Source organism: Filicampus tigris, chromosome 8, assembly GCF_054856515.1.
Source record: "Filicampus tigris isolate MCC_2025a chromosome 8, RoL_Ftig_1.0, whole genome shotgun sequence".
Lineage (NCBI taxonomy): Eukaryota > Metazoa > Chordata > Actinopteri > Syngnathiformes > Syngnathidae > Filicampus > Filicampus tigris.
In genome coordinates, this window is record NC_141224.1 from 27604920 (window position 1) to 27620057 (window position 15138).

At 45.9% G+C, this 15138-nt stretch overlaps 1 protein-coding gene across 1 annotated transcript in view; it reads left to right on the forward strand.

Annotated features, from left to right (window-relative positions):
* entpd3 (ectonucleoside triphosphate diphosphohydrolase 3) overlaps positions 1–15138 on the forward strand; it is a 138692-nt gene that overhangs the window by 122970 nt on the left and 584 nt on the right. Inside the window, exons 10-11 of the mRNA XM_086039127.1 lie at positions 13734–13871; positions 14573–15138. The exon at positions 14573–15138 is cut by the window's right edge and continues 584 nt beyond it. Of these exons, the coding sequence (XP_085895253.1) occupies positions 13734–13871; positions 14573–14761 (327 nt within the window). The 3' untranslated portion in view covers positions 14762–15138. The remainder of the gene's footprint in view (positions 1–13733; positions 13872–14572) is intronic.

Consider the following 15138-nt stretch of genomic DNA (forward strand, 5'->3'; position numbering starts at 1 on the left):
CATCAGGTGTGCCGCGGTAAATTATCCAATGTCAATTATTTTGACAAAGAAAATATATTTCTAGTAAAATAATTGTTTAGTTAATTTATTTATGCCAACCACCTATAGTAACAGGCCCATCCATCCATCCATCCATTATGTCCCGCTTATCCGAAGTCGGGTCGCGGAGGCAGCAGCTTCAGCAGGGAAGCCCGGACTTCCCTCTCCCCAGCAACATCTTCCAGCTCTTCCGGAAGGATCACAAGGCGTTCCCAGGCAAGCCGGGAGACATAGTCTCTCCAGCGTGTTCTGGGTCGTCCTCGGGGTCTCCTGCCGGTGGGACATGCCCAGAACACCTCACCAGGGAGGCGTCCAGGAGGCATCCTAATCAGATGCCCGAGCCACCTCAACTGGCTCCTCTCAACGCGGAGGAGCAGCGGCTCGACTCTGAGTCCCTCCCGGATGGCTGAACTTGTCACCCTATTTCTAAGGGAGAGCCCGGACACCCTGCGAAGGAAACCCATTTCGGCCGCTTGTATCCGAGATCTTGCTCTTTCGGTCATGACCCAAGGCTCATGACCATAGGTGAGAGTAGGGACGTAGATCGACCGGTAAATTGAGAGCTTCGCCTTTCGGCTGAGCTCCTTCTTCACAACGACAGACCGATACAGGGTCCGCATCACAGCAGACGCTGCACCGATCCGCCTGTCAATCTCCCGTTCCATCTTACCCTCGCTCGTGAACAAGACCCCAAGATACTTGAACTCCTCCACTTGGGGCAGAATCCCATCCCCGACCCGGAGAGGGCACGCCACCCTTTTCCGACTGAGGACCATGGTCTCAGATTTGGAGGTGCTGATTTTCATTCCGACCGTTTCACACTCGGCTGCGAACCGCTCCAGCGAGAGTTGGAGATCGCGGCTTAAAGAAGCCAACAGTACCACATCATCTGCAAAAAGCAGAGATGCAATACTGAGGCCACCAAACCGGACCCCCTCGACACCTCGGCTGCGCCTAGAAATTCTGTCCATAAAAGTTATGAACAGAATCTGTGACAAAGGGAAGCCTTGGCGGAGTCCAACCCCCACAGGAAACGAATACGACAATGCGGACTAAACTCTGACATCGGTGGTACAGGGACCGGACAGCCCTTATCAGGGGGCTCGGTACCCCTACTCCCGAAGCACCCCCCACAGAACTTCCCGAGGGACACGGTGGAACGCCTTCTCCAAGTCCACAAAACACATGTAGACTGCTTGGGCGAACTCCCATGCACCCTCGAGGACCCTGCTGAGGGTGTAGAGCTGGTCCACTGTTCCACGGCTTGGACGAAAACCACATTGCTCCTCCTGAATCCGGGATTCGACCTTCCGACGGACCCTCCTCTCCAGCACCCCTGAATAGACCTTGCCGGGGAGGCTGAGGAGTGTGATCCCTCTGTAATTGGAGCACACCCTCCGGTCCGCCTTCTTAAAAAGGGGGACCACCACCCCGGTCTGCCAATCCAGAGGCACTGTCCCCGACTGTCCACGCGATGTTGTAGAGACGTGTCAATCATGACAACCCCTCAACATCCAGAGCCTTTATAAACTCCGGGCAGATCTCATCCACCCCTGGGGCTTTGCCACCGAGGAGCTTTTTGACTACCTCGGTTACTTCAACCCCAGAGATAGGAGAGCCCACCTCAGAGTCTCCAGGCTCTGCTTCCTCAGTGGAAGGCGTGTCGGTGGAATTGAGGAGGTCTTCAAAGTACTCTCCCCACCGACCCACAACGTCCCGAGTTGAGGTCAGCAGCACCTCATCTCCACTATAAACAGTGTTAATGGTACACTGCTTCCCCCTCCTGAGACGCCGGATGGTGGACCAGAATTTCCTCGAAGCCGTCCGGAAGTCATTTTCCATGGCCTCCCCGAACTCCTCCCACACCTGAGTTTTTGCCTCAGCAACCGCCAGAGCTGCATTCCGCTTGGCCAGCCGGTACCCGTCAGCTGCCTCCGGGGTCCCGCAGGCCAAAAAGGCCCGATAGGACTCCTTCTTCAGCTGGACAGCATCCCTTACCGCTGGTGTCCACCAGCGGGTTTGGGGATTGCCGCCACGACAGGCACCGACCACCTTGCGGCCACAGCTCCGATCGGCCGCCTCAACAATGGAGGCACGAAACATGGTCCACTCGGACTCGATGTCCCCCGCCTCCCCCGAGACGTGGGAAAAGTTCTGCCGGAGGTGGGAGTTGTAACTCCTTCTGACAGGGGATTCTGCCAGACGTTCCCAGCAAACCCTCACAATACGTTTGGGTCTGCCAAGTCGGACCGGAATCTTCCCCCACCATCGGAGCCAACTCACCACCAGATGGTGATCGGTTGACAGCTCCGCTCCTCTCTTCACCCGAGCGTCCAAAACATGCGGCCGCAAGTCCCATGACACGACTACAAAGTCGATCATCGAACTGCGGCCTAGGGTGTCCTGGTGCCAAGTGCACATATGGACACCCTTATGTTTGAACATGGTGTTCGTTATGGACAATCCGTGATGGGCACAGAAGTCCAGTAACCGAACACCGCTCGGGTTCAGATCAGGGGGGCCGTTCCTCCCAATCACACCTCTCCAGGTCTCACTGTCATTGCCCACGTGAGCATTGAAGTCCCACTGCAGAACGATGGAGTCCCCAGGTGGAGCGCCCTTCAGCACACCCTCCAAGGACTCCAAAAAGGGTGGGTACTCTGCACTGCCATTTGGTGCATAAGCACAAACAACAGTCAGGACCCGTCCCCCCACCCTCAGGCGGAGGGAGGCTACCCTCTCGTCCACTGGGGTAAACCCCAATGTACAGGCGCCAAGCCGGGGGGCAATAAGTATGCCCACCCCTGCTCGGCGCCTCTCACCCTGGGCAACTCCAGAGTGGAAGAGTGTCCAACCCCTCTCGAGAGGACTGGTACCAGAACCCAAGCTGTGCGTGGAGGTGAGCCCGACTACATCTAGTTGGAACCTCTCAGCCTCACACACCAGATCAGGCTCCTTCCCTGCCAGAGAGGTGACATTCCATGTCCCAAGAGCTAGTTTTTGTTGCCGGGGAGCACCACCTCCAGGCTGGCTCCAGAAGGGGGCCCCGGTGATCCGCGTCCGGGCGAGGGAAAACGTTATCCATTTATTTTTTTCTTCATAAGGGGGTCATTTTGAGCCGTGCTTAGTCTGGTCCCTCACCTAGGACCTGTTTTCCATGGGTGACCCTACCAGGGGCATAAAGCCCCAGACAACTTAGCTCCTAGGATCATTGGGGCGCGCAAACCCCTCCACCACGATAAGGTGACGGCTCACGGGGGGATAGTAACAGGCAAAACAATAAAATGTTCTTCCATTAGACGACAGAAGGTACATAATAACCCAGTTTTGCCACTTTTTGTGAATCGTTTTACTAAGTGGTGTGCCCTGAGATTTTTTCTCATGCGAAATATGTGCCTTGGCTCAATAAATGTTGAGAAACACTATGAAGGGATGAAATGATGAGGGGGGGGGGTACCTGTATAAATGTAATCAATTTGTAAACAATCATTCTGTACATAGCATATAGTGTTTTATTGATACATGCTGAATGTCATGAGTCCTTTTATTCTTTTTTGTAGTGCTGTCAAGCGATTAAAATATTTAATCATGGTTAATCACGTTTTCATAGTTAACCCGTAGTTAATCGCATATTTTATTTATTGTAAAAAAGATCCCTTGATTTTTCTGTCCCATTATTTTCTTGAATTTTAATACCCTTAACATGAATAAGAGGATAGATTTTCTTATGCAAATCTTTTATTAAAGCGAAGTCAACCCAAACATATCTTTTTCAAGAATATGTGCAGGCCCATTAGTTGAAACAAGGCAATCTGATAATTATTGCGTTTGTGGGATAAGAGTTAATCCAACTGCTTTTAGCCATCACTGGTCTTTGGTCTTGTCTGTCGACTGAAAATGACATCACAGTTGCTCAGGTAACAACCAATCACAGCTCACCTGTTTCCTTAAACTAAACCATGATTGGTCGTTATTTGAGCCCTCAGGGCATCTGTGATGTCATTTTCAGTTGACAGAAGTGATAAAATGGCCGACCCCTGAGATGGCTAGATTTTGCTGCTTGACTCATATTCCACAAACACAATATTAATCAGAATGCCTTGTTTCAACTAGGGGCCATGCAAAGAACATATTCTTGAAAAAAAATGTTTGGGTTGACTTCCCTCTTCAATTGAAAGAACAAGCATTGGATTCAACTCACACAAACAGCCGCCCAGCCCTTTCAAACACACACACACACACACACCCACACACGCACGCACACACACGCTCACACACCTACACGCGCACACACACGCACGCACGCACGCGCACACACGTCCGCGCATGCACACACCCACACACACAAAGATTATTGTTTGCTGCTCAAGTGTTTTATAAAGGTATTTTGGTTATTAAAATTCTGTTGTGGGTATACAGTATTTTAATGTAAATTGTGTCAGATATATGAATGAGAAACAGGTAGTGTACCGCTGAGATTGTCCCGTGCGACTCTTGATCGCGCTGGTTCCTGCTGTTATAAAATTCAGCTGCTTTGGAGAAACCGGCATATTATTTTGTATTTATTATTTTTCTAAAATGCTGCTATATTGTTTTGTGAGTATATATTTCTTTATGTATGTAACCGAGCGGAAGGCAAAGCCCCTTTCTTTCCCTTTTAAATTGTGCAGGTAGGTCTGGCAACAAATAAGAATGAGCAAGAGTAGTGGCAACAATAACAATTTATTCAAGTTACATCAAGATATATACATTAGTCTATTTTAAATGAGTAAATATTTTACTTTTCATTGCAAACCAAATCTGAACTTAATGACTTTAATAGAAAAAAAAAAAACACTGCAAACTCAAGCTAAATGCAAAATAACCAAACAAACAGACAAAACACTGCAAACTCAAACTTAATACAAAAATAACCAAACAAACAAACACAGTCAAGGTTCTGTTAAAAGTGTGTCGAATTCATCTATCCTATTTAAAAAAACTAACCCCATTGAGAGCGGGTTGGAATGATTACACTGGAGAACGTATGGTGATAATAGTAATATAGTTGAGAGCTTAATCACAACAGCAGCGGCCAACATTCACATTGGCCATTGCCCTCTGGATGATAGGGTGTCATACGGCTCTTCTGGACCCCATAAAGTGCACACAACTGTTGGACCAAGGCACTCTCAAAGTTCCTTCCTTGGTCAGAGTGTATCTGTGCTGGGACACCAAATTGATAAAACCACTCCTTAACGAGCGTCTTTGCCACCGTGTGCGCCCTTTGATCACAGGTCGGCACAGCCTGCGTGAATTTTGAGAAGACGTCCATCATGATCAGCACCAGCTCGCGTCCATCATGGGCTGGTTCAAGCAATGTAAAGTCAATTGCAAGCACTTGATTTGGTTTGGATGCCATTAAATGGCCCAGGGGTGCGTGGATCTTTGGCTGAGTACTTTTCGCCACTGCACAACGCTCACAATTTTGGCACCATTCCTTTATAGCGTGGTCCATTCATGGCCAATAGCAACATTGCCGCACCACCTCTGTAGTCCTCTGGATGCCTTGGTGGCCATGGTTCTGATGGAGCTTCCGCAACACCTCTTCCTGCAGACACTCTGGCAGCAATAACTGGAAGACTTCCTCACCTCCATCTGGCCTCAGCAGGCTACGATACAGAAGCCGCTTTCGCTGCACAATATGGTTCCACTGCTTCACCAGGCCCCGTGCTCGAGGACTCAGCTTCTCCAGTTCAGCCCATGTGGCACTCGCTGCTGGCTCCAATATGGCAAGAAGCTCCTCATGGAAAGGTCAGAACGCTGGAGAGTTCTTAAGTCCTCCAAGCTGTGAGACGGAAAGGCAGTAATGGTGGACTGGGTGGCCAGTCGAGAGAGAGCATTGGCATTCTTGTTCACTCGCCCCGGACGGTACCTCACGCTGTAATCGAATGCAGACAGCTTGGCCACCCAGCGCTGCTCCGTCGCTCCGAGTTTGGCAGTCTCCAGGTGGCTCAGCCGATTATTGTCAGTCCACACAATGCAGCGATGGCCCCAGAGGTAATCTTTAAACTTGTCCACCATAGCCCACTTCATAGCTGCCATCTCCAGTTTCATAGAGCTGTAATTTTTCTCTGCAGGATGCAGACTGTGACTGGCATAGGCCACTGGTTTTATTCTTCCTCCTTGCACCTACGACAGGACAGCTCCCAGTCCCCAGTGGCTACCATCTACTTCAAGGATGAATGGCAGAGAAAAGTCAGCAAAAGCTAAAGAAGGCGCATTTACAAGACAGAATTTCAGCTCCCGGAAGCTCTCTTCACATTCCTCTGACCCAGGTGGACCCCCCCTTCCCTTCCGCTTGTTAGAGTCTGCCAGCATGGCAATTAGTCGATGGAGCGGGGCAGCCAGTTTGGAGAATCCATCGACAAACCTTCTATAATAGCTGGCAAAGCCAAGAAAGGACCTCAACTCTGAAACAGTGCCTGGGCAGGGCCAGTCTGACACCACATTGGTCTTTGCAGGATCAGTCGACACACCCTGCTGTGAAATGCGATGTCCCAAATACTGCACCTCCCTTTTGAAAAATTCACATCTCTCCAATTTCACTTTTAGTCTCTCTTGCTGCAGGCGACTTAGCACAACTTCCAACCGCTTTAGGTGTTCATCAGTGGTGGAAGAAAACACAATTATATCATCCAAATAGAGCAGCAGAGACTGCCCATGCTGTGCGCCAAACATTCGCTCCATAAGCCGCTGGAAAGTTCCAGGTGCATTGCATAACCCAAAGGGCATTCGATTAAATTCAAATAACCCAAAGGGGGTGCAAAAGGCTGTCTTGTGTCTGTCACCCTCGGTCACTGGCACCTGATTATAGCCACAGGCTAAGTCCAGAGTTGTGAACCACTGGGCCCCAGAAAGCGAGTCCAATGACTCTTCAATCCTTGGCAGTGGGAAAGCGTCCTTCCTGGTTTTCTTGTTAAGCTGCCGATAGTCCACACACAAGCGCAGGCTGCCATCCTTCTTGCGCACTAGGACAATAGCGGAGGCATAGGGGCTGCTGCTCTCTCGGGTCACCTGGGCATCTAGTAGCTGATTAATATGGGCCTTAACCGACTAATACTCTGATGGTGGAATACGTTTATAATGCTGACGCACAGGTACATCCTCCAACAGAGGGATATCATGAGAAATAAGGCCAGTACAGCCCAGGTCACCTTCAAACGTGGAAAATATGTTCTCATACTTGACCAGCAGTGCCCTGACTTTTTGCTGCTCTGCCTCGGGTAACATGGAAAGATCAAGCCCCACTATTTTTTCCCGAACGAACCTTCCTCTGCTGTGTGCGACCTAACTGTAGCAATGACTGAAATATGGTCATCATGAACTTCCTGCAATCCCGAAGATAGACTAACCACCTCGACAGGAGACAGCATAACCAAAGGGCAACGGGGCTTCAAAGCTACGGAGAACGTGATCAACTTTACAACTGGTACGTAAGCCGTCCCTCTGACAACATTTACTAAGGAGGACGACACCAACAGCCCAGGAGGCAGACTAAACCCATATCCCAGAGGCTCTGCAAGAGTAGCCCCAGAGGAGCCTGCTACAATGGAGCAAGTGGCTGCAACAAATTTAGTAGTTCCTGCGGGGATAATAACTGGTCTCCGACCCAGAACCTTTGCTACGCCATTTCTAGGTAGGCTCAGAGCTTCTGCGTGTTGGCACAGCTGGAAAGCAGCTGACCAGGCAGTAAAAACGCCCAACCCGAAAGGCAAATCAGACATATTTGGGCCATACTGGTGAGAAAGTTGCTCATAGTACGCTTTTATGACATTCATACCAATAACACCCGGTGTCGGAGAGGGGCTAATCTGTCCAAAGGGGTCTTTTACAACCAAAATTCCTCTCCTTGGAATTACTCTCCCACACACTTCTACATCAGGCTCAAGGTAACCTAGGTATGGGATGGCTAAACCGTTCGCTGCCCTCAACGCTAGCCAATGACATGACTTTAATTTATCTTGAAAATGTTGCCTGAAGAAGGACTCAGAGATGGTTGAAACCATTGACCCAGTATCTAAAATACATTTAACGGGGATTCCAGCCAATTTCACAGTAACCTGAGGACAAGGGGCTATCAAACACTCAATTTCTTCACCTACTGAGCCCAATGCCTCCCCTCCTAATATCTGGCTCCTGACAGTAGGGGGGTTTAGTTTTCCGATTGCCGACGGCCAGTAGTGACTACAGCCTGAGAGGATGCAACAGGGTTCGGCCTAGAACGAAAACGGGCATTACAGTGGCGTGCAATATGGCCTGGTTGCTGACAGCGGTAGCAAATAACACTATTAAGACCAGAGGGCTGAGATGGTGGTGACGGCATAGATGAAAGGGTGCATGTAATCTGTGTTAAGTGCTCTTGTTGTTTTTGAACCAGAGCAGAAAGAGCTGCTAACTGAGAGGCTGTATCAGTTGGCAAGGGCCCCGTCGATGGTGTCTTAGCACTTTGAATGGTACACAAAGTAGGCACAGAATGATAATTTGCCCGACTCTCAACTCCTCCCTCACACTCCCACCTAATGGCTGCTGTGCAAATATCAAGTTGAGTGTAATTTGGATTTTCCCGATCTAGCCATTTAAGATATCTTCTTAAATTAGGACTATAAACATTTTTAACAAACTGATCACGCAGTAAAATAGGTGAATTTGTCACTCTGTATGGAGCACTAGCAACAACTTTTTCCATTAAATAGAACAGAGCATGTGAAAATTCTAGCAAAGTTTCACCTTCCAACTGTCTTCGAGAAAAGAAATCTTCCTGACATCAATAAAGTTCCTTTAAAATATTAAACCCAGTCTCAGGGTCATCACGTTCAACCACAGTTCTGTATTTAATTTCATCTCGTGCTTCGCCCTCTAAATGGTCAAAAATAAACCCCGCCTGGTCTGCAGGTCCAACATGTTGCACCCGCATGCTCGCACAAACCTCCTTGACACTCGTCAATCCCAATACCGTAAATTCCTCCGAAGATCGGGCACTTTCTTTCCCGGGTCAGGTAAATGATGCGGTCCATGTTCTCTGCGTGGTTTCCTCGACTCTGGCCAGCTTGAGCAACATCCCGCTCTTGTTGCAGCTGGGCCTGCTCCGTCTCCAACTCTCTGATCTTCTCTCGCAGCAGCTGCAGTTCTTCCGCCATGGCAGGGATCAAGGAGGGGAACACCTTACGCCAGAGGTCTCGAGCAGTGTCCCATGACGTGCCAGCTGCTGTTTAATTAAGCTGTTCACTATTATCTTTAATAATCTATTCGCTCCCAAAGCAGGCTAAAATTGTTTTAAAAAGTGTAAACACTACCAAACCAATCAGAAATAAAGCCACACTTTGCTTCGGTTGCCAGATCCTGTCGACAAAGCCACTTTGTAACCGAGCGGAAGGCAAAGCCCCTTTTTTTTCCCTTTTAAATTGTGCACGTAGGTCTGGCAACAAATAAGAACGAGCAAGAGTAGTGGCAACAATAACAATTTATTTAAGTTACATCAAGATAAATACATTCGTCTATTTTAAATTAGTAAATATTTTACACTTCATTGCAAATCAAACCTGAATTTAAGTAACTTTAATAGAAAAACAAACAAAACACTGCAAACTCAAGCTAAATGCAAAATAACCAAACACACAAACAAAACACTGCAAACTCAAACTTAATACAATATAACCAATCAAACAAACAAACGAACAAACAAACAAACACAATCAAGGTTCTGTTAAAAGTGTGTCAAATTCATCTATCCTATTTAAAAAAACTAACCTCATTGAGAGCGGGTTGGAATGATTACACTGGAGAGCGTATGGTGATAATAGTAATATAGTTGACAGCTTAATCATAACAGCAGCGGCGAACTGAAATGGAGAACACCAGCTGTAGGATTTCTGTTGTTTGGATCAAAACAAAAACCTTAAAATCTTGATTACCTGCTGCACTGAAGCCAAACAAACTCAAACCGCCACTCTGACCGTTGCACCAACAAGAGCCAATTGCTTCCCAGCAATGTCCGCGAAGATTACGGCATGCACAGGTGTTGTGCATGGGCTAATTTAAATACACGGGAGAGTGTGTCCGGCGAGACACTGGGGACACGTTCACTGTCACTCAGAAAACAACTAACCACCCGGTTACATGTATATTGTGCTTAAGTATTTATTCCTTTTGGATTTGGTTTGGTACGGCGCTAAGAAGAAACGAGAGGGAGAGGTGAATTAGAGCAAGACTCTTCACGTCTGACTCACAAGACTCAACAAAACATTGTCCTGCTGTGTCGGTTCTCTTTAGCAAGGAAGACGCCAGAAGAAATACATAAAGTCAAACCTATATTGTAACCCACCATACCACGGCTTCCGAAGATAAGGAAGAACAACTTTTGAGCATTACAATACCAACGCATAGCCTACGTCACGTCTATCACCGCGGGGCGGGGGGGCTCAGCCGTGCATGTGTCAGCTGAGAAATTCATCCTCATCGTCAATATTTTGAAGCAGATGTAACACCTCCTCTCCTCTAAAGCTTTTTATACATGTATAGATCACGGTGACCAGCAGCCATTATCAATGCAGCCGCTGGTTGCTATCCATCCATCCATTATCTGTACCGCTTCTCCTCACAAGGGTCGCGGGGTGTGCTGGAGCCTATCCCAGCTGTCTTTGGGCAGTAGGCAGGGGACACCCTGAACTGGTTGCCAGCCAATCGCAGGGCACACAGAGACAAACATCCGCACTCACAATCACACCTAGGGCCAATTTAGAGTATCCAATCAACTTACCATGCATGTTTTTGGAATGTGGGAGGAAACCGGAGTGCCCGGAGAAAACCCACGCAGGCACGGGGAGAACATGCAAACTCCACACAGGGAGGCCGGAGCCGGGATCGAACCCACGACCTCTGAACTGTGAGGCGGACGTGCTAACCAGTCGACCACCGTGCCGCCCGCTGGTTGCTATAGAAACCTTAATCACACGATCAAAAAAATTGACGGCGTCAAAAGGGGGTTGGATTAACGCCGAGAATAGCGCACTAAACTGACAGCCCTACTTTTTTTACATTACTAGTAGTGTTGGGTCATTTGCGAACGATTCATTAAAAAAGAAGGAATATTTTCAGTGAATGTGAGTGAATGGATCACTTCCTCAAGTGATTTGTTCTTTTCTCAGTTCATTTGAGCTCAGCCATGCGCATGTTATCAATCTTCGCGAACGGCCAATCAGCAGCCAGCGTCAGATGAAGGAGGAATTTTACTGAACATACTGCCACGTTATCGGTGTTCACGTCGTAATCAGTGAGGTAACTTCCCATTCTCGTGAGAGAATGTACTGCCATTTCCCGTTCACTGCGATTAAATGGAACAGTCTAAAATGGTTCAGGTCCTACTTAGAGGAAAATAGTTACCATTGGAAAATTTGAATCTGATCGAATGCCCACAATATATGGGGTCCCTCAAGTGTTAGTTGTTGGACCCCTTCTGTTCATTCTGGATATGTTACCTTTGGGTCAAAAGCTTCAGAACACCAATATTGGCTATCACAGTTACTGTATGCAGATGACACACAATGTGGTAAGCTATATATCTCCCCGAATGACATGAATTTAATTAACATATTGTGTCCAGAGCAAATAAACAACTGGATGAACCAAAATTTCCTTCAGCTAAACAAAAAAAAACAGAGGTAATTGCTTTCTGCAATAAAATAAGAAGATTGCTATTAGAAAACACCTGCAGTCACTGTGTTGGAGCCAATATTTGAATATAATTTTGCTTTAAATTCAATTAGGTTGAGCAATTGTGCCACCTACTGGCAAAATTGTGTTCAAGCCAGTAGGCATTGTGCGCCTACAGGCTTGTGAACACGCCTAGTTGATTGGAACAGGTGCGCTCGTTGGGAGTGGGAATGTGGAGAACTTTGTCAACCGCACCAGCAGGCTAGCTTTTGGTTTTTGATTTATGACAGCAGTCTATTTAGATTATTAACTATAGAGTAGACAAATCTGTGCACACACAACATACACAATTAACACAGTTATATATCATATATATACAAGGACACACACTTAGACATAACAAACGGACCTTGGAAAGAAAGTGGCATGAAGACTGAAGTCATCGAAAAGTAAGACAAAATTCTTCATGTCTGTGGGAGCGCGTTGGTACATTGTCCTTCAAAAAATGAATGTGGATCTTGTTGGCCTTAACTATTGGCAAGGAAATTAAGGCTATAGACGCTGATCGACTCATACTTGACTTTAAGATATCATACAAATTAAATCCCTAAAACAGCCTTTTACCTGCTGAAAAACCAGACTGAACCTTATCCAGACTGAAGGGTTGCATGGTCCAAGCAGACCGCGAAAAACTTGTCCATGCTTTTATCACCAATAGACTTGATTATTGAAATGGTCTTGTTAACGGACTCCGTCAAAAGAGAATCAAGCAGCTGCAGTTCATTCAGAACGCTGCAGCTCAAGTTCTGTCCAAAACAAACAGATCAGAACATATTACTCGAGTATAAAAGGCTTTAAACTGGCTCTGTAGAATAGATTTTAAAATTCTGCTGCCGGGTCAATAACATACTGAATGGTTTGGGTCCTGAATACATGAAAGAAATGACTGAATATATAACTAGTAGGGTTAAGAGATCTACCGGCGTGGGTCAATTAGTGGAGCCCAGAGTTCAAAGTAATCATGGTGAAGATGCATTTACTGTAGCTATTATGCTGCACACAAATGGAATAAGCTGCCAACCAGAAGTGAAGTCAGCACCAAATTTAAATGCTTTTAAATGCAGGTTTAAAACTTTCCTTTTTGCCCCCCATAGCTTTGATTGCGGCCTCGAAACAATTTAAGATATTTTTTTCTTTTGGTTATTTTTAGAAACATACTCTTACTTATTTACTTTACTTTTAAGTGTTTTTTTTTATTTAAGTTTTCTGTTCCTGTGTTTAAATGGTGTCAGTGCACATTCTGGTCATTTTGCAAGGTACTTTTCTCTGCTTTGCTTCTGAATGTTGCTAACTGTTTTGTTTGTAAATGCTTGTAGGTGTTGTGTCTTTGTGTGAAGCACATTGAGTTACCTTTTGTATAAAATGTGCTATATAAATCTGCCTTGCCTTGCCTTTGTGAAAACAGCTGGGACGGCATGTTGTAGTGGTTAGCGCATCTTCCTAACAGTCAAGAGGTTCAGGTTTGAATCTAGGCTCAATGCCTCCTGTGTGGAGTTTATACTTTCTCCCCATGCTAGCGTGGATTTTCTTTGGGTACTCTGGTATACCTTATGAAAAGTAGCAAAGTTTATGGTGGCACTAGATTCTGCTTGAATGTGTGTCCGCTTGTTTCTTGTAAATTCTATACTCATGTTCTCTTTTATGCTTGTTGAAAAGAAAGCACAGAAATCAAAACAGAACAACATGCGACATTAGTCCTCCCGCTTGTGCTCATGAAATACACAGAGGTTTTGACTGAAGTTTCATCCCCTTGAGATGCATAATTTCTTGATTGAAATAAAAATTGTGCGACTTCAGGGTCAGCCTTCGTGGCAGCTACAGTATGTCCAAATGCGTTAAAACGTTAAAGCATCAATTTGTAACAAAGACATTTATCGCTGATATGCAACATTTGTCATCCGAATCACAAAATAACCATTTCAAATTCCTTCCTTCCTTTTTAGCTGAGAATTCAAAAGAGCTGGGTCTCAGACAAATACCTTCGCACCTACTGCTTTGCAACTCATTACCTCTTCATTTTGCTGACCAACGGTTACAAATTTGACACAAATACGTGGAAAGACATTCACTTTCAAAAAGAGGTAAGTTCAATGAGTAAAGATCATCCCAATCCGTCTATTTCATGTTCACTGTTTCGTGTTTACTGTGTGTGTGCAAAGACTTGCACCAAAGTACCGTGTATGAGATGACACCAAGTTGATGAGCAATAATGTGCTTGTGCTGTCACCACTCGTTAGCTGTTCCAGACGCATTGTCAATGGTGCCACCCATCCGACAGATTACATGCTTATCATCTGCACTGAAAACATTGAAAGGCAGGAACTGTTTTGCTTCAGAATGCCCCGAGGATATGGCTCCTTTTTTTCCCCCTGTAACGAAGCCCCCTCCAATGAATGGGATTCCTCATGTGTGATACAAGAGAAAACAAAGTAGTTGGCAATTTTTACATTGCATAGCAGCTCACACACAAGTGATGTTCTTTAACAGCTGGCAGTGTTCCCAAATGACAATCCAACTAACAAGAAGCTCTGTGTGCTGTTCATTGCCTCTGGGTGTCTGGGAGGCTTTCGGGCAACTGTTCCATACAGACACACTTGAATTCATTACAGGAATTGTAATGGAGATTTGGGTTTTATGACTCATCTTTGAGCTGGAACACTACAACTTTTTGACAGGCTTTATTTATTTACTTATTTTTTTAATTTTACAAGCCAGTAAAAGTTCAATTAGATGATTAATAGCTGCATCATTTAACATATTTATGTTTTTTGAATCTTTTCAGGTGAAGAACACCAGTGTTGGTTGGAGTTTGGGCTACATGCTTAGTAGCTCCAATATGATCCCATCAGAGGTGAATGAAGTCCTTCCGTTGACTGATCCTGTCTTTGCCGGTCTTATCTTTTTATTTTCAGCTCTGACCATTATTACTGTCATCTTGATTTTCATCATTCTTATTCGCACATGCTATTAAGTAGATCCCAGCATGGCTTAAATTGTTGCAAATGTTTGTATAGGAAGACCTTGTTGACATTGGGAAGAAGTCCATGAAAAGTGAGAATAGATATGTCTTGTGAAATTAACACACAGAGAAAAGGGTTGTTAACAACTCTGCCAAATTTGAATGGTTAAAACAGCGACACAGCGAGCGTGTCCGCTGAATGCACTGAAATAACGCACCGCTCAACTCTCAAATACCACATCTACACTGGAAAAAAAAATATCCCTTGGATTAACTTAATTTTAACATGTACATCGGTTGCACATGATTCAAATGTAGTAAGACAATGTAATTTGTCTGTGTTTTCCTCAAGAATAAAAAAATGACGTGTTAGTTTAATACATTTTAAT